Here is a 21,143-nt window from a genome sequence, read left to right as displayed (position 1 = left end):
TCAAAATGTATCTTCAAAAACTGGTGAAAAGTATACCTAATTATGTGTACTAATTTTTGACTAATAAAATGCCTCAAACTGCAGATAATCAGTACTTATCCTAATACTTTTTGGGGAACTATGGAAAAACAATTTGAGCAAAAATGTGAAGCAAATTGTTACAAAAGTACAATTATTATACAAGATACAGAGAAACACTTTTAAATCTATCCTTCTAAATGGGCTAAAAAAAATCCTAAAACATAACAGTTTAGCAAGTTAATTAAGATTTCATTGTAACTGCAAATTAGTAGAAGTGCACAACCGCCATGTTATTAAGAGAGAAAATGAGAAATAAAAATCTATATGGCACATTTTATTCTAGAAATTCAAAACACCATTATAGCATTGTCTTCTAATTTATATCGACAGAAATGAAAATGTATGCTGAAAATCTCCTATTTCTGAAGTTTCCAGTTTTAAGGAATGAAACTTGTTTTTTACCTTGAATAGTTGAAATAACACCATTTAAAATGTTTCATGTATTTGCCTGTCTTTTTAAAACAGAATATGCTACTGGTAATTTAACTTTATTTGGGAGAACCTGAATAATAGTGGAATAGAGATATTTTCTTCTACTAAAAATATGGTTAATTGTTGCATATTTGCTTGTTTTTTAATAGGCATTCTGGGTTTTTCCTAATTGTTGGTTTTTATGCTTTTGTTTTACATGAGTGCCAGTTCACAAGTCTCTAGCGGGAAAAGAAAACCTGCAAGCCATTCTAAGCTATAACTTGCTATGGGCTGAAAACCAGCTCATGTTAATATTTTGTGCCAACTAAGAACAGCTGGAATTAAATGAAATAAACTTGCTTTAGTGCATGGTCTTTGCACAAATTAGTGAAGAGTCACTTAAGTCAATTACATGCATTTCTTTTCTCTCTTAATTTCTGGTCCGTGGCTAGGCTCCGACACTTGAGATCATCAGAAATTCCCTCTCACGATAAGCTAAATGGTGAGTTATTATTCCATTTAAGTATTATTGACAAGCACAATCAAAAGTGATGTGTTCATGAGTTTACTGTAGGGTAAAGATTTCATTAAATGTGAGTTTCTTCTTTTTATGACACATCCTGCCATTTATTCAATCTATTCAATCAAGAAGAATGTTTTCTAAAATTGCACCACAGAATACTAGTTCTGACAGATGGTCTCCAAAAAGCAGAATCCTCACTCCAATAAGTTTAGGAAATAATGCCAAATTTATTGAGTTTGACAAATTTTCCGTGAATGTAGGAATCTCTGTGTGTGTGTATATGTGTGTGTGTGTTTAAAATTTATCCAATGAAATGAGCATTCCATAAACTTCATTTTGAAAAACAAGAATCTGAAGACAGTCAAGTTGTGGCCAAGACAACAATGGGTTCATCAAATACCAACTGACTTTCTTCATCATGGGTTTGTTTATAAGAAGACTTCATTTCCCTTGCACTTAGGTTTTTACTACAGTTCCATATGCACAAGCACTCTGTGTCACTTGCAGACTAAATGCAATAAATTCTCCTTGAATTCTTTTTTGCCTGGAAACCATGCATTGAGGTAGCAGGATCACAAGAGCCTGGATCCCTTAGCAACTCTGAAGCAGCTACAACCCCCATCCCAACAGGCATACAAGAGTACAGTGTTTTGGACAAATAAACCTTTGTTGAGTTACACTGAGATTTCAGGGTTAATTTATTATTGCTGTATAATCTAACCTATCTTATCCAATATAAGAGTTGGATTCTGAAATAGAGCAAAGACACTTGATATAAGACTTAAATTACAGATGTTTAAATATTGAAAATTCCTTATTCATTCTATCGCTATATATATTGTCAACACAAAATGTAACAAATGTTACATTTTACTTTTAAAGGTATTCATTAAATATACTTTGCTAGGCTACTACATGATAGGCACTGCCCTAAATTAAGAAGGTAAAGTAATATAAAGTACACACACAGTCCTTACTCTCATTGAGCATACATCGGATTGTAAGGAAGAAAATGGCCAGCGGGGAATATGCTCATTAAGAAAAGGATGGCAATTTTCTTATTAGATAATCATATCTGTAATTTTCATTCTCCTGGTAAATTTTATTATAAAATATACTAAAATTACAGCTGTTATGGCAACCAAAAATGAACTATTATCACTTTTTGTTAGAATGACAGATATTAAATCAAATATGGATATTTCTTGGTTCTCTTTAGTAATGGAAGCCTCTTTGAGGAAAATCATTACACTATTTCAAAATTAATTTTGCAAAAGAAATATTCTAGGCAAATTGAAGTAAATTTTATTTAAATCCCAAAATCTAAACTTCTATCACTAGCTAAATTCTGTTCATTGAAGCAACACTTCTGCTAAGAAGCTTTTCTGAAATTTACAGAAACATCTCATTTTTAAATTGTATTCCTAGTCATGTTAATGCATCACTTCCCACCTGTATTATAAAACTCATATGCCTTCTATAACTTATAGGAACAATATTAATGTATTATCATTTTTATCTTTACTTTCAAAAAACAAAGGGTCTCCCAAAGACTTCCCACAGAATTTTATAATGCATACATGTGTACTAAATACTTCTCCTATACTAATAATGGAATCAGTATTTGTAATGATATATTTTAAGATGCTGGCAAAGTGTGTCTAATTTGAAAGTTAATGAATATCAAAGGGAAGTAAGTCAGCCAAAGTCCTGTCTGTCATGTACTTTATGGTCTGAAAGCACTTGAGGTCAATGCCAAGTTGAGGAGTACTAGACGGGGTAGCATAGAGGACTTCTGAAGACATGAATTCAATCAGTCCTCATACATTTACTGTTGATAATAGAGTAAAATAAGACAATTTTATACTATAAATGCAAATGAGATGAAAGTTAGTGACTTAAAAGTAGTCAATTAGTTTACATACCCTCATAATTTAAAACAATCTCATAATTTTGTGTCAACTTAGTAAATAATAGCCTATCTTCATGTTCACTAAATATTATAACAACAGTGACTTAACTCTAAACAACATAAGCTTATTTATTATATTTCCCATTCAATGATATCCCTTGTTCTGTTTTTCTTTTCTCTCTGCAACTCTGTTCAGCTATCAGTGCTTTTTAAGTAAATCTTTTTTCCTTCATCAATTTTCCTGAGGAAAGAAGACAGGTGATTAGAGACTAATATGAATATCATATGGTTAGAAACATTTCAAATCTAAGAAAGGACTAAACATGACAATAAAGAAGTTTATTCTGTTAGGTAATAATAAATTATCAATATATAAGATAGGACTACCTTTTAGTAGAATGACAAAAAGAAAGGCACTATGAGTAAGAATTTGGATAGTTTTTTTTATAACTATCCCTCCCCCCACACCCACCAAAAAATACCCTAGAAGTGTTGTTGGCCAATTCAGTATTCAATACAGAGAATATCAGAACCCAGGTAACCAAAGAGGCTGTTGAATTCATTATGACTCTTACTAACTCCAGGCTACAATGTATCCGGTTATGAATAAGGTTTAAGTACTGAATATAAATTTCATGGGATAGAGGGAAGGTAGAAAATAACATCTCTGAGTCATTAAAAGTAATTTATTCTTTCTATTTTTATGTCATACGATAGTGAGTAACTGAAACAGTGAATATCAAAGTGGTTTAAAGCCTGTACGGCATTAAACAAATATAAGTAACATAATTATATGATGTTTGGAAAAATTAACTTTGACCAATAGTCTCTGATTTTTTAAAATGGATAAACAGTAATAACTATTTAACTTTACAAATTACAAATATCTTATTTTATATGTATGCCAAGCAATTATTAATATTCTATATTAAATGACAATTATATATTACTTCTTTTTACTTGTTATTCCTAGGGATATCTTGGTCATTTCTTAAGGTAATTTGAAACCAAAGCATTCAAATAATGTTTCAATGTATCAAAAAAGGATGCCAATTATTTAAATATTTTAACTTCTATGTTCAAACACACTTCTCTAGTTCATAAATTCTTTTCAATTTTGTATATATTTAGTATGTGAAAAAGTTTTTGTTCATATCCAAATTGCCCAACTAAAACCTAGATTTCAGTTTAAAATTGAAGAACTATTTGTAATATAGTATTGTCTTTAAAAGACAGAAGCAAAGGGGCATCTGAGTGGCTCAGTTGGTTAAGCATCCTACTCTTGATTTCAGCTCAGGTCATGATCTCAGGGTTGTGGGATCGAGATCTGTGGGAGGCTCCATTCTCAGCAGGAAGTCTGCTTGATATTCTTTCCCTCTGCCCCCCTGCTCACTCACTCTCTCTCGAATAAATAAATAGAATATTTTAAAAAATGAATAAATAAAGACAGAAGCCAAGAAGTCCAATATTCTTACTCACTGAGGTGGAAGATTAAAAATAGTACACAAAAAGACAGACATGACTAGATACATGTAGGAAAGCAGGAGAGGGAATATGTTTTTCATAAAATATGTCAGAAGTTCAGCAACCAGACAATATAATCTCCTAAGCAACATAACAACAACAACAACATTAGGTTAAGAAGGCCCTTTTTCTACATTAATGTCTGTTCTTTAGTATCTCAATAGGCTAATTTTAAGTACTCATATTTTTTAACACTAGAGGGAGTACATTAAAGAAAAAGCAGCCCAATGCTGATATTACCTAGTTCTTCAGGGTTTTACATAATATTGGGTCTTTGCAACAAATTGCCTGCTTATTTCTTATGGACATGGTGGAATGACTAAAATGTTTTTAAACGGCATCCAATATCCCTTTTTATATGCCATTTGCCACTTAATTTAAAATTTATAATGCCTACCGGCAAGAAAGGTACACAATAGTCAAGAAATAGCAAAACAAAGTGAATGCTATAAAAAGTAGACATACGTTCTTCTCATTTTAGTCTGCATATTCTATTAGAAGACAGTAGAATTAGATCTTAAGTACTTTGAAGAGTTTAAAATGACATTCCTGGGTTTAAGGAAATAACGTTCAAATCAGAGCCAGGCTTTTGTCTGAAGGTGAAGCCCTGAGGTTACACTGCATTTAGGGGCTACACAGACAAGCTGTCTCCAGAATTTCCATATGGGAGAGATAACATGGGAACCAATGGTTGGGGGGACCAGAAACATGAGGACTAAATGAATTAATATTTTTTAAACACTCTGCCTCCCACATAGTAAACATTTAATGTATCAGGTATTACAGAGAGATCCTTGATTTATTTCAAAGCATAAGAATACGGATTGAGTTTTTAATGAAATGCATTTAAGCATTAAGATAAGTAAATTATGAAATTGAAGGAGGGGAAACAAGTGCTCCCTTCAGCCAACCTAACTCTAAAAGCATATTAATAGGAAGATTATAAAAATTCTTGTAGAAAGTATTTAATAAGCATCTACTATATGCTCCTTCTCTGTAACTAGTAGAGATGCAGTAGAGAGTAAAGGTGATAGGCTGGTCCTTGAGAACTTTGATGGAACAAGAGCTGGAAGAGATCCAGTTATGCATTAATTTGTTTAGTGAGTACATCTCACATGACAACTATTGTTCTATGAATTTGAGATGCATAAGAGAATGCACACTCTCTAGAGGCTGACACTCTAAAATTGGGACACAAACAAATAATAAACACTAGAGATAAATTGTTTAGTATGACAGCAGCTGCTAAGTATTAAGAAAAAGGGAAAAGGCTTAACAGGGAAAGAAGAGAATGCCAGACTCTATAAACACAGATGGTGTTGCCAGAAGAGGCTGTGGTAGGGCGACAATGGAGCAAATCATGAATGAGGTGAAAGAGTCAGCACAAAAGCAGAGTGGGCCATGAAAATGTGCATGGCACATTCGTTCCTGGGACAGCAAGATTATTGTGGGTGAAACAAGGAGAACCAGAAAGAAAGGAGGGGAAGGCGGTAACAGGCAATGAAAAAAATATCATGAGCCTGAGAACCATTATAAAAGCACTGTGACTTTGAGTGCAAAGGGAGGTGGCTAAGGGGATTTGAAAAGAGTAATGAGATATAGCTTGATCCTGACTGCTAAGCTGGAAGAGGGCTGAAGGAGGCAAGAGAGAAAAACAGTCAGGAGTCTACTGTAGCAATCCATAGGAGAGAGGATGTTGGCTTGGTGAGGGTGACAGGAGGCAAGAAGAACTGGTCAGATTCTGGAAACATTCTAAAGACAGAACCAACTAGACTTTGCAATGAACTGTCGACAACGCATAGGAGAATGAGAAGCTAATGAGGACTCCAAGGTCTGGAAGGCTAGAAATGCCATCTACTGACATGGGAAAGATCGCAAAGTAGGTTTTGAGGGAGGAAGGAGATCAGGGTTCAGTTCTGGAAATGAAAAACAATGTGTTTCAGACATCCAAATACAGATGTGTCTTCTGTGGGGAAGACCTCAGAAGAAATGTCTGGGCTGAAGATACAAATTTGGAAGGCATATAGACCTCTCCATGGAATTTAACCCAAAGACTGAATACAAACACCAAACAGAAGAGTGGAAATATTTTTTTTTCAAAAGAGCATCAAAATTTGAGTTCAGACATCTCAGAGGAGGAATAAGTAAAGGTAACAGAGAAAGAAAAATCATGTGATAAAAGGATAGTATTCATCAAGCCAAGTGAAGAAAGATTATTAGAGACTCTCAAATGCTGCCAGTAGATTAAACAAAATGAGGTCTCAAAATCAACTATGATTAAGTAAGGAGTCACTGACAACTGTGACAGAGGCAGGCATGGTCCAGCGGTTAGAGCATACATCTGATCAGAGTGGATTTAGAAAAGAAGAGGAAATAGGTGACAGTAGTGAAGATGACAACTCTCAAGGTTTTTGTAAAAGGGAGCTAGGAAGGAGGATGGTAATATTCAAGGGAAGCCGGGTCAAGAGAGGATTTCACTATTATTTTTATTTTCATTTGTACACTGATGGGCATCATCTGGGCCAGAGTGAGAAAGGGAAGGCATAGAAGAGATAGGGAGGAGTGGTGGGGATTTTCTTGAGTGTCCAGTAAAGGAGAGGCTCTCCTTCATAAGTAGAATGACTAGCTTTCAGCCCTGAATGCCTTTAATAAGTATTATCGGGAAATGGACCCTCAAGTTCAAATTCCTCATTGGATAACAAGAGTGAGACCTTAAAAATGCTTTACTGATGATGACCTTGGTAGTACTTAAAAGAGAAAGGGTACTGGATGTTTTTAAGAAAACAAAAATAAGGAACAGTTGTTAAGCAATGTAAGCAAATGCAAGTTGGTGACAGTGACAGTGACAGTGATGAGAAACAGGACTACAGAATGTAAGTCAGATAAAAAATCGAGATGATGTCAAGATTGGCAGGGATGGTCTCCAGGCTGCTCACTGAAGGGAAGACAGAGATAAAGCCAAACGAAAAATAGGACTCTTCACGTTAAACTCAGAGGCTGGGTTTGTTCATTTGACATTTTAAGTATCAGGAGGATAGTATAGGATCTTTTAAGCAGGGGAGTGGCCCGAAGAAAGCAGTGCATTAAGAAGATTAATCTGGCTGTGTTTAGAGAATGAATCGGCAGAGAACAAAGGAGAGATTAGCTGTAGGGCTATTAAAACATCATCCATGAAGTTTACAGCAAAGGGATTAGAGAGGTGGCAGTGGGAAGGAAGAAGGCAGCCAATCCGAAATCCTCTGTTTTGCAATGCTATGCAAGACTTATCAGTGACGTTATGCTCTGGTGGCATCCTGCACTTTTCTTTCTGAGTCCTTAACGCTCTTTCATAAATATGATTTCTGTCCCTAACTGAACGCGGACTCCACACTACCACAGAAATTCCGGATGGGAGGGGCCGTGCCCGTGGTGCTCACTATTTTATTTCCATTGCTTCACTTGGGGCAGCCGTTTAAAGAAAATCTCTGAATAATGGAATACAATGTTGGGGCATATCAAAGAAGCCGATAAGAAAGCAAAAGGAAAAAGAGGAGGACAAAAAATGTGGAAGACAGGAAGAGGGGGGAAAAAGAAGGAAAGAACCAGAAAGGGGAAAGTGATGGATAAAGTAAAGAAAGGAGAGGAGGGAGAGGAAAAAGAGGCCAGCAAAGTGAAAAAGCCAGAAAACAGAAGAGCAACTTGGTTGCTGCGGGGAATGGGAAGCTGGTTATGGACGATGGTTTAAAGGGAGAACTAGGGATCCCTGGGTGGCGCAGCGGTTTGGCGCCTGCCTTTGGCCCAGGGCGCGATCCTGGAGACCCGGGATCGAATCCCACGTCGAGCTCCCCGTGCATGGAGCCTGCTTCTCTCTCTGCCTGTGTCTCTGCCTCTCTCTCTCTCTCTCTCTCTCTGTGACTATCATAAATAAATAAAAAATTAAAGGGAGAAATACCCCAAGTCCAACTCCACCACTTGTTCTCCACATTAGTGACCCTGTCTTAGCTTAGCTTCCCCAGAGAGGGATCAACCTCATAATCACCTTGTAATAACCTCACAGGCCAGCTAATGGGGGGGGGGGGGGGGGGGCGATTCCATGAATTAGCTCAGAACAGCTCCTGATACACAAACAGATTATCAGTCATGTTCATCATCACCATTACTACCACCACCACCACCACCACCATCATCACCATCGCTGTATTTCTTCTATTGCTCATGCCAGACCCCAGAGCATGAGACACCATTGGAACCTCTTCTATCTCTACAGGCTTGTTAGATGCAGAAGGAATATAAAACAAATTGGCAGGTGAGATGCAGAGCCCTTCCTTCCAGGCAAGGTGGCCATTGACTTCCCTCAGGAACCATGATCAGTAAAAACATGAGCACTTAGCTGCTGCCACTACCCCTGCTGAGTCTCCTTTCTTTTCCCCAAATTGTGAAACAGACATGCCCTTAAATTCCTTGAAATGGGTCAGTTTCACTTTTCATTGTGAAAAATGGAAAAAAGGAAATTGGAAAAGTGCTGAATGAATGGAAATGAGGAGGTGACTTTTAAAGGTAGGTTCAGTGAAGGAAAATAGAATCAGGTAAATATAGGGGGATAAAAACCCCACAAATAATGGTTTATTTAAAGAGAGAGAATATGAGATACAGAAGAAACACAAAATCCCAACGCTTGATGGATAAACACCAAATAAAAGCATAAATAAAGAAATGGTGGGTGAAGAAAGCAATATTAAGTAACATGGGATAAGAGGGAAGACCTAGACCAATGGTTCTCAACCACAATGAGTCTCCTCTCCCGCAGGGGACATCCAGCAACATCTAGAAACATTTTCAGTTCTTGCACTGACATTTTTGGTGTCTATTGGCATCTAGTTAGAAGAGGCCAGGGCTGCTGCTGAATATCCTACAATACATAGGACAGTCTTCAACAACAGAAGTTTCTGCCCAAAATGTCAATAAAGCATGTTTGAGAACGTGCCAACCAGGGATTTAAGTCAAAGAGGAAAAGATGGAGGGCACCTGGGTGGCTCGTGGTTGAGTCCCTTATCAGGCTCCCCGCAGGGAGCTTGCTTCTCCCTCTGGCTACATCTCTGCCTCTCTCACTCTCTCTCTCTCTCTCTCTCTCTGTCTCTCTCATGAATAAATAAATAAAATCTTCTTAAAAAAAAAAAAGAGGAAAATATGGAAATCAATAGGATCTAGTCACTCCTCTGCTCAAAACTGCAAAGTCCCCATCTCACTCTAGGAGTTCTATAATCCTTAGATATGTTGCCTTGTGTCCTCCTGACCCCTGCTCATACACTCCTGCCACACTAGCCTCCTGGCTCTTCTGCAAATACGCAGGACACTGCTATTCTCTCTACCTCAAAAAATGTTCTCCTAGATATCCATACAGGATACCTCTTCACCTTCAAGCTTTTCCTTTGACAGTGCTGTCTCTTTCTCAGCCAGGCTTATTCTGCAAAAATTGCACCTCCTCCCCATGACTTATAATCTCATATTGTGTTCTAGGACTTGTCACTTTCTAGGATTTGACATGATTTGAAAATTATGTTTGTCTGTTTTCCTCATGCTCTCCCCACCCACTATGTAAACTCCAAGGAGGAATTTTGGTGGCCAGTACATGCCCAGCAAATAGAAAAGTGCCTGGCATACAGTAGGTTCCAATTTTTCTGTTACTAAAAAAAATAATAATAATAATTCCAAATATCTGTCAAAAGTATCCAGCTATCAAAACAAGGAATAACCAAATTTACACTTATTCTACATACAACAGAATAGATATAAACTTTTATCACAGATATTTGAGCTTTAAGATCACAAGTTATTTTCAATCAAGTATAGTTTTATCATCAAAAGTAAAAAATAGTTACCTAGATACCTTTTTTAGCAATTGTCACAGTTTTTAGCTGGTTTACTGAAATTGAATTAAAAATGTTTAAATCATATATTAACAAGAGCCTGATTAACACAATGTATGTAAAACATTAATGATTTATTCTAGCAAATTTTAAAGAGAACAATAACTGGTTGCTGATGGTTTTCAACTGCTTACATATTTCTTTGGCAACAGAGAACACTGGGAGAGACGACTCACAAAAGTAACTTCTGTTATTTCCAATATGTGTTTTTATAATATATTAACATCATATCTGAGAATAATGTTCTAACATGGAATGACAAACCAAGAAATGTAGGAGTTTAAAAGGCCTGCCTTCACATCCCTATGATGTATATTATTAGAGGAGTTAGCACATGTTTTACTAAGCAGTTTCCTAAGTAGAGAGAAATCAATTAAAGTGGAAAGCAACAAGAATTTCTGATATTTCCATTCTTGGGGTAGCATTATGGCCCTTTACACATTCCACAGTGCCTTAGAGAGCCTTCTTTCACCCCAGTAGAGGGGGCGCCTTAAGACAGATGACTTTCTTCAGGGCCAGGCCCTTGAGCTTATTCATGATTGTATCCTTTATGGTCTTCAGCACAGACCAAGATTTTAATAAACCTTTCTTATTTCGTGAATTAATGTCATAGAGGAAAATGTTAAACAAGGAAAAACACTGTTCTGGGAGTAGTTTTAAGAAAAACAAATGCTTTATTTACAATAAACTCTGAAAACATTTTGTCCTATGTATGATGTACTATAGCACTTATCATTTTTTTTTTTAAAGGGGAATTAACCTTTAGACATATGGCCATCCCACAGTTTGGGAAGAGTAGTGAAATGTGTGTGTGTGTGTGTGTGTGTGTGTGTATCAGAAGGAAACTGCTGATAAGCTACCCACTGCCCCCCTCCCCCCAGCATAAAAACCATCAAATTACAGCCATCAGTATTTCTTTTATTCCTTTCTGAGTTTTTTTTTTTCCGGCGGGGGGGGGGGGAGGGGGGGGAAGGAGAGAGGGAATCTTAAGCAGGCTCCATAGCCATGTAGAGCCGAATGTGGGGCTCAATTTCACGACCCTGAGATCATGACCTGAGCCTAAACCAAGAGTCGGATGCTTAACTGACTGAGCTACTCTCTACTCTTGCCCCTCTCTTTCTCCTTTTTATATAGGCAGGACATATGATCTTGAAAATTATGGAGCTAGGTTTCAATTATCTACCTGATAATCAAAAACAAAACACACAAGCAATCATTTGTTTTGTCTCTTTACCTGAGTTATTCTCACCTACTCAAGATTCTCTCAGTATCTGCAAAATCTTACTTTCATATGAGCTTTTGTCCCAGGAGGAATATTCATGATTTTGTCAAACTTTCAAAGGGCTCTGTGATATAGAGGAAAAAATTAAGAACTATTGCTGCTAGAGGTAATTGATATATATATATATATATATATATATATATATATATACACACACACACACACACACACATATATATATATATATCACACACATATATACAAATTATATATCAAGTTATATATATGCACATAAGTATACACACACATATATAAATTTAACTTGGTATTTTTCTGCAGCAGTTGGAAATCTTAGGATAAAATCTGATACTAGGCAAGAGGCAAAGAAATGCCAACGTATCTGTTAGCTTTCATGTAGTACTAGAGAAGAAAATCTGTTGGAAATCATCAAATTTGCTTTCTCCAAGCAACTATGGCATACATTATCTGTTGCTGAGAATCTATTTATAGTCTGCCAAACACCATAATAACTGATTCACTGGGTGCAGGTATATAATATGACTCATTTCAATTATTCTACAAGTAAACATTTATCCCAAACACCAACTTGAAGTAGCATCTGCAAAGCAGGAAGGAAGAGAAAGACTGTAGGTATAAGTTCTGTCTTAATAATGGTAATGATTTTACCTAAAGTGGGGTTTAAAAGCTAAATTCCCTGGGAAACTGCATGTCCTTCCATTCTCAAAAAAACAAAAATAGGGCACAGAGCAAATAAGGCAATATCCGTCCCGCATTAACAGGCCAACCTGTGAACCCACTTTGCCTGGACATTACGTAGATATGTCTATTTCCTCCTTTTAATTAATGTTACCTTCTGGCTCTTATTTAGAGCCCAAGAAGTGCTTACTTTGGGTTCTCCTCAGTTCTTATGAGAAATTGTAGCCTAAAGCAGTTCTTCCTTAAGTTCAACAATCTTTTCTCTTCATCAGTCATAGCAGAAAGCTATGAAACCCCAAACACCTCAAAAAAACTTAGGGATGCTACCCCCCTTCCAAGACAATTTGGTAACATCGAAAGAAAATAAGTTCCCCAAATTCGTTTAAGTTCATTTTAAATAGCTGTACACAAACTACATATCAGCAAGCACCCATATTAGTTGCTCCTTTATTTGCTGTCACAACATAAAAAAGCTAAATAATATCCTTATTAACATTTTTTAATACTAAGTAGGCCAAAAATAATCTTGTACACCTATTTATTTGGACAAAGCAAATTCAGGGGCTGACTGACTACTAATTCTACTTTGGAACTGATGCCCATAATTGAGTGTAATCCAAGAAAACAATGCACATTACCACAAAGTAATAAGCCATACCACAAAATAATAAACCACAAAACAAAATCAAAAAGATTTATTACCTTTATATAAAATTTTTAAAAAACAGTATCTGATAGATGAATGAATAAAGAAGATGTGGCTTATATATACACAATGGAACATTGTATTCAGCCATAAAAAGAAGGAAATTAAAAAAAAAAAGGAAATCTTGCCATTTGCAATGACATGGATAAAGCTAGAGAATATTATGCTAAGTGAAATAAGTCAGAGAAAGACAAATACCATATGATTTCACTCACATGTGGAATTTAAGAAACAAAACAAACAAAGTTAATAAATAAGAGAGACAAACTGAAGAATAGACTCTTTAGATACAGAGAACTGGTGGTTATCAGAGGAGAGAAGGGTGGGGAGGTGGATGAAATAGATCAAGGGGATTGAGAGTACACTTATCTTGATGAGCACTGAGAAACATACAGAATTGTTGGATCATTACATTGTACATTTGACACTAATATAACACTGTATGTTAATCATACTTAAAGAAAATAAAAGGAAACAGCATCTATATATACTGCTGCTGGGAGTAAAAATTCCTAAAAACTCCCTAGAAGACTGAATATGAACTGAAAACTTTGTTTTTAAAGCCTTTATTTATTTATTCATGAGAGACACACAGAGAGAGGCAGAAACCTAGGCAGAGGGAGAAGCAGGCTTCCTGCGGGGAGACTGACAGGGGGCGCAATCCCCGGACCCGGGATCACATCCTGAGCCCCTGAGCCCCTGAGCCAAAGGCAGACGGACGCTCAACCACTGAGCCACCCAGGCGTCCCTGAATTGAAAACTCTAAAACTTATACACCCTTGACTTCTAAGAAAATGTAAACAACAACAAAAAAGTTAAGAAAAGTCACAGAACTTAGTGATTAAATGCCTAGGTTCTAGCACGAAAATGCCTGGTATCAAAGACCCACTTCAGGGATGCCTGGGTGGCTCAGTGGTTGAACGCCTGCCTTAGGCTCAGGATGTGATCTCAAGGTCCTGGGATTAAATCCTGCATCCGGCTCTCTGCAGGGGAGATCTATATAATCACTATGATCTAATACTCTTCAAGAAAGAATATTCCTGCATATAATTTCATAATTTTATATGACTTTACCTACGTTAAAAATATGCATACAAAAAGGCTGAAAGGAATATAGCAAAATGTTTAACATATCTACTTCTGTTTGACATTCCAGATAATTTGAAGTTTCTTCTGTATAATTTTTAGATTTTTCCAAACTTTCCATAATATTCATATATTCCGTTACTTCTGAAATCAGAAAAAAAATAAAATTAGTTATTTAAAAAACTAGTACCTGAGCAGTTGGTTTTGGAAGAGTGATGAATAAGCAGAGCATGGAGGATTTTTAGGGCAATGAAAACACCACGTATGATACTATGATACTATGATGATGGAAACTTGTCATTATGCCTTTTTTCAAATCTGTAGAATGTGCAACACCAAGAGTGAGCCATATTATAAGCTATGGACTTTGGGTGATTATGATGTGTCAAGGTAGATTCATCACTTGTAATAAATGCCGAGATAAGTTGATAATGGGGGGACACAATGCCTGTGTGGAGATGGCGGGGCGGGGGAGGCGGTATTTGGGAAATCTCTGTGCCTTCACCTCAATTTTGCTGTTAACCTAAATCTGCTCTAAAAAATAAAGTCTTAAAAAAATAAAAAAATAAAATCTTAATAAGGGAAATAAATGTCTAAACTATTTTTTAAAAAGAAAAAAATACTATTTGTTGTTTTCTTATCTTTTATATTTAGCTTGATGACAGTTATGGACATCTCAGTCAGAACTGAATCAACAACCTATTGGAATTTTACCCCTCTAATTCTCAAAAATTTCCCATGAATTTTTTCAGAAACTAGATCCATGGAAGGATCTGTAGTTTAATTTGTAGGGAAAATTTGTTTTACTCAAACTTGCATTTCTCTTTTGCTACATTCTGATTTGAATATCTAAGATCCCTTGTGTAGTAAGCGTGGAAAAAAACAGAATCCAGGTAACAGTGAAACCTATTGCATTGGTTTTATTATCCATTTACTTCACTATTGGGGGAGGCACATTATCTATTTATTACTTTAAGGCTGCGTGAGTTTCCTATCGACTAATTCCCTGAGTCTTGAATGGTTTTAATGCATTGAAAACAGAGAGAATGAAAGATGGTTATTGGTTATCTTTATTTTCTCAGAACCATTCTACTCCTTCAGTAATGTGCTAAGCCATCATGTTCAAGACAGGAAAAATTAAAAAAACATTTTAGCATTTGGTAAATATCCTCGAGAGTTTGAGGAGGTAGACTCTTGAACAGAGTAGTCAAAGTACAGCTATTGCTACAATTGAATGAACTGTGAAATTTTATTCATTCACAACTTTAGAAGTGGAAAATGCTCTAGAGATTATTCTCTATAATTTCTTCTAGTAATGAATTTTATGTGCATGGACTTATTCACCAAAAAATACTTGGTAGGATTTCCTAGAGCAATAAACTACAGAACCTGACATGCGTAAGCCATTGAAAGAGAGGAAAACATTTAAAAACAAAAATATTTTGCAGGTAATTTTGAATTCTGTCACTTCTGTTTTCATCAGTCCCCTAATGTATCGTTTCTAGTAGATTTTCCAACTTTTTAATATTAAACTTGAGCTTAATTTATTTCCGTTTATGACCTCAAGAAAAATCATGAGTGCTTTCCAATCAACAGCCACAGTGTTGACACAACTTTGCACCACTGAGTGAGTCCAGAGTACAGAAAGAATAACTCACCTTATCTGGGTCGTCTATGAGAGACATATCTACTCAAAAAGCTTAGCAATAAATAAATCATATATATATATATAATTCTATATAGATAGATACACACATATATATACAGAACATATGTAACTTATCAAATATTTTAAATTTAATAAATTACATGTATTAAACAAATAAAGAATATATGCATATAGTCTACCCATCAGCAGTCTTATTACTTCAAATTGTAAAATAAAACACTACAAAAAAGTTCAGTTATTATCAGTATAAACTAAAAGAGAATATAGGTAAAGCAGCAACAAATTTTGTTTCCAAATCAAAGGCTCTTTACTACATATTCCAATCTCTGTCTAATCAACAAGATTTGTGATACCATATTAACACCAACATCTGATGCAGAACAGTTTACCAGTGAAATCTTTATAAAAGATCAGGCAAATTGGTACCCAAAGATGTCAGATTACTTGATAACTATTTTTAAAGAGTAATAACTATTTTTTCTATATTTCTTTAAAAAAAAAAAAAGGATACACTCACACCTAATAAGTAATGGTTAATTTTATCCCTAAAATTCTAGGGTTTCACTACTACTTTTTTTAATGTGCAGAAAAAAGTATCATGGGTTAATATTATATCCTAATGGTATTTCCTGTTGATGACATCTCTTCTCTACTTCTTCAAATTGTATCCACATATCGAAGATCTAAAATTTTCCTTTTTGACTGTTCATCTACCTAAAGGACTTGTCCTCATGAAAAACTCCCAATACGCAGTTGTAGGACTTGGATATGTGACTTCTATATGGCATCAATTCATTTGTGTTAAATTTTTTTTTATTTTTATTTTTTATTTATGATAGTCACACATACACAGAGAGAGAGGCAGAGACACCGGCAGAGGGAGAAGCAGGCTCCATGCACCGGGAGCCCGACGTGGGATTCGATCCTGGGTCTCCAGGATCGCGCGCTTGGCCAAAGGCAGGCACCAAACCGCTGCGCCACCCAGGGATCCCCCATTTGTGTTAATTATGACAATGTGAATAAATTGTTAAGTTCCTTAAAACTCTTTTTTTTTTTAAGATTTTATTTATTTATTCATGAGAGAAGGCAGAGACACAGGCAGAGACACAAGCAGAGGGAGAGAGGCAGGATCCATGCAGGGAGCCAGATGTGGGATCAATCCCAGGTCTCCAGGAATCATGCCCTGGGCCGAAGGCAGACACCCAACCGCTGAGCCACCCAGGTTCCCCTTAAAATTCTTAACTTACTATCGTTTTAAGCTTCCAATTTCTTCACCAAAGTCTTGCTATCCTACTAAGTACATAGCAAATATCACTGTATAAATCTGCATACACTAATTCTTATTTTCAATTCTGCTTCTTATTCTCAAGCCTATTAGATAAGAGAGTAGCCACTAAAAGCAGTAATGCCTTTTTATACCATTGATGTTCAAAGACAGGAAAAATGCATTTGCAACTAATGTTCTGAGCTCAGTGAGACCAGAAACTACAACTTATTTATCTTGGTAGATGTATAAAGATTACATAGCACTTGGCACATAGTAGGCACTAAATAAATATGTTAAGTTATCCTTAAGGATTTTCCATTATACCGTAGAAGATCAAAAGATTATTATTATTTCTGAGAAGTCACGTCGTTTGAGATTTTACTGAATGCTGAGGGCAGAATAAAACTGCCCTAAGACTTTGAGAAATGCTGTTCCTCTTCTTCCAATATATAATCCAATTATAAATGATGAAGCAATGGATAAATAAATAAATAAATAATCATAAACTCATTATAATGTGGAGTTTTGTTCTAATTAGTTAAGTGTTTCAAGCAGTTATACTATGTTCGAATCTACTCCAACACCTGGATTTTCAGATGACTCAAGTCCAGAAAACTCCTAAAAAGAAAAGCAATTTCAAAATAACCTCAAAAAAAAAAAAAAAAAAAAAACAAAATAACCTCAAAGGTCCAATACTGTTGGTACAGAGTTTATGCAAAAATAAAAAATAGAATATTCAAAAAAGGATATTGCATTTTAGAATAAAAAAGCAAAAAAAGAAAAACAAATACCATATGGTGACTGGTATAGTGATCTAGTCATAATCACTTTTTTTTTTTATTTCTAATTTTTGTTCCAAGTTAGTAAGAACTCCCTAATTTATATCAAGATATAGTATGGTCGAAGGGCACAGCATTGCCAATAAAAGAATTAGAATTCTAAATATAACAGTTCATGTTTAATACACACCAATGATAAGCTGCCAGAATATTGAATATAACTGATGCGCAGTGAAATTCACAAGTCATAGATATAGAGACCAAGATTTGCAATTTTACAAAGTTTTAAGTTACTCCATTCAAAACTACATCAGAGACATGTTCAATCACATGTGCAGTACTATCTTACAATGATGAATGCTGGACAACTGCAAGATGTCATAGGTTAAACACACCCCATAAATATTTGTTCTCAAAATAACTATCATTCACATTATATAAATGGCCAATGTTCTGAGATTCAGCCTTAGTAGAACACCACCATGTGTAAACTTTGGATGATAGCCTCACAAAAGTAATTAACAACCACCTCACACCATTTATCATTCATAAATTTCACTCTCTGGGTAAGATTGTTACATAAACAGGCCCTGGCAGCCAATCAAAGATTCCAAAGCATTAAGTCAAAATTTTATCTCTGGATCTGCCTACAAGATAGATCCTTTCATTTACTTGGTTGTACATTATTTATGCTTCCCCATACTTTTTGTAAACGACCTCTTTTTGTTTTTTCCCTTACAAATGCTCATATAAAAGAAGACAGAAAGAATGAAAGAGACTCACAGATTTCCTGACTGACCTCTTTGCGATTCTAATCAAGAACCATACCGGGAGGTTAAAGGTTTCACTGTAGATCTACCTGGTCTCCAAATGTCTACAGGATAATGAGCCAAAGCAGAACCAGGACTCTCTGCAGTTCCTCCTTATCTATTCTGTCTAAAATAGAGAGTGGAGCGACACATCATAAGGTACGGAAGCATGTGCCCATAGAGGCAGACGTTTGACTGCCTTTCTGTCCATTTCAGCCTCCTCCCTAAGGCAGTAAACACGTTACTTTGCGATGGGAGTTTCCCACACCCCCAGTGTAGAAACCTTCACTACTATAAAGCACAATTCTGCCAAAAGGAACGTGCCCACATTTGTTCATTTTTCGAAACGCCATAATGTTTCAGATGGAAACACAGCCTGCCAAAGGTGTCAAATAAAAGAATAACACAGAAGAAACGAACTGCATCTTTAGACTTGGATTTCAACGCGTCACCTGCCCCCCGTCAACCAGGCAGTTGTGCAGCAACGACCCCTCGGAAGCCCCGCCAGCGCCGACAACTTGGCTCCTCGCACTCAGCAGCTCCAACAATCTCCACTCTCAGGACCCCAGTGGTAATTACGTTCTGTCTCTGCAACGACCTACAGAAATGGCACGTGCCACTGGCAAACCCAACCTGCCGGCGAATGGGCCATGTTAACAGGTTTTCAGGTGGTGCAGCAAATGCGGAGCTCAGTTCCTAGAGGTGAGGGGAAGTCGGGGGGGAGGGATCTGGGCTGGGCAGGTGGGGGTGGCGAAGTGGGGAGGACAGGGGCTCGTCGAGAGGCCGGACGGCCTAACAACCCTCAGTCCCCTCCCGCTTGGCTCAGAACCCGGGAGTACAAATTCCGGAGTCCTCGCCTTCCCACCACCTTAGAAGTTACAGTCTCCGCTCTCGCACAACTGCGGTGCGGACTCCCGGGCCGAGCACCGCGCGGCCGCCCTCCCGCAGCGGAGCAGCGCCTCGGCCCCCGCCACCCGCTCGGCGACGCCCGGGGCTGCCCGCGGGGCCGGCTCGCGGGAGACCCCACCCCGCCCTCCCTCCCGCCGGGAGCAGCAGCCGGACTTACGCAGCCTCCACCCCGACACCGCCTGGGCTTCTTTCAACCCCAGTCACCAGGGGCAGGGGTGGGAGGGGAGAAGCGGAAGGCAGGGCGGGGGGAGGGGCGGCGGGAAAGGACCCAGACGGTCCGGTTCCCGGGAGCCGGGACGCTAGTGGCAAGACCCTGCTGCACGCACACCCCCACACGAACACTCTCACCGCCGCGCGCCGCTGCCAGGCTCCACGCCCAGCGGCTCCAGGACCGGAGGGAGGAAGGAGGTGGCCGGCAGGAAGGCCCCCGAGTTACTGCGAGCGACCTTCAGAGAGCGGGGGGATGCTTCAGGAGCTGCCAAAGTGAGGAAGTCCCGGACCCCCCTCTCCATCCCCAAGTACGGGCTCCCCTGCCTGCAGCCCGGGTCGCCTCCCTTCCAGCGGGGGCTCGAGAGGCTGGGAGGGGAGCCGGAGCCTCCCGGCCTGGCCCAGGGCCCGAACCCCGGCCCCCGTCCAGCCCCGGCTTGGGGAGACTGCCAGGCAAGGAGCGGCTGGCCAAAGCCTGGGGGAGCAGGAGGGCAGGGCACGCTCCGGCCGGGCTGCCCATGGCCCCCTCCGTCGACACACCCCCAGGGAGCCCCCTTCGCCTTCGCCGACCGACACGCACACGCGCGCGCGCGCTCGCCCTTCCCACCGTCTCAGGTCCATCGATTAAAACACTAGTTGATTTCTTCCTGATCAAAAAGAAAAAAAAAAAAAAAGTGCGAAAACTCTTCTCAGGAGTCGCCGGAGCAAAGAAAGTCCGTGTGCAGGCGTCTTTCTCTAGTTTTCTAGGAGCCAAGAAAAACGGCGGTGCCCAGTGAACGCGGGGCGGGCGCCGAGGGGGCGAAAGGTGACGAACTCCTCCCCACCCGCGCGCCTCTCACCTCTTTAAGTTCCTTGGCCACGTCTTTCAGGTCGCCCAGCACTAGTTCCAGGTCCTCCACGATGATCTTGATCTGTTCCTTCACCTTGGTTTTGGAGGCTGCCGGCGGCCCCTCGGCTGGAGAGGACGAGGAGGGGGTCCCCTTGGGCTTGGCTGACATTCTCTGGGGGCAGGCGAGGCAGGTCAGCACAGGCGGGCGAGCGGAGGCTGCTGCGCGCCCCCGTCCCTGGCGCTGCTGCGGCCGCAGGCGCCCCGACCCCCCCGCATGGTGGACGCTCCCCGGGCGGCGGCGGGCGGCTGCGCTCGGCGCTCGGCAGGGCGGCCGCGCCGCGGTGCTGCCATCTACTCCGCGAGCCGCGGCGCTGGGCGCGGGGCGCGGGGCGCGGGGCTGCGGGCGGGCGAGCAGCGCGCCTGCGCCTCCTCCCGCCGCCGCCCGCCGCCGCCCGCCGCTCCCGCGCACACACGCGCTCGCTCCCGCCCGCGGAGACGGCCGCCCGGCCCTGCGGGAGCCCTCGCCCGGCACCGCGGCGGCCGCCAGCGGGGAGGCGGGCCCGCGCCCTGCCCGCCCGGGACCCCG

The 21,143-nt window shown here is 39.3% G+C and overlaps 1 protein-coding gene across 10 annotated transcripts in view; it reads right to left on the bottom strand.

Moving 5' to 3' along the window:
- PRR16 (proline rich 16) overlaps nt 1-21,143 on the bottom strand; it is a 537,790-nt gene that overhangs the window by 265,878 nt on the left and 250,769 nt on the right. For 4 of the 10 annotated variants that reach the window (XM_077911365.1, XM_077911368.1, XM_077911369.1 and 1 more), the window contains exon 1: nt 20,568-20,702. Coding sequence is in view for 3 of the 10 variants with exons in the window: in XM_077911356.1 (XP_077767482.1) it covers nt 20,568-20,726 (159 nt within the window). In the remaining 7 variants the exon portion in view is untranslated. Of the gene's footprint in view, nt 1-19,869; nt 20,183-20,567; nt 20,864-21,143 lie in introns of those variants that run through there. The other 6 variants (XR_013387515.1, XM_077911355.1, XM_077911356.1 and 3 more) reach the window with 5 other exon arrangements.

This window comes from Canis aureus, chromosome 10 (assembly GCF_053574225.1).
Source record: "Canis aureus isolate CA01 chromosome 10, VMU_Caureus_v.1.0, whole genome shotgun sequence".
NCBI classification, from domain to species: Eukaryota; Metazoa; Chordata; class Mammalia; order Carnivora; family Canidae; genus Canis; species Canis aureus.
Note: the sequence above shows the minus strand (reverse complement) of the source record. Positions and strands in the feature narration are given on the sequence as shown.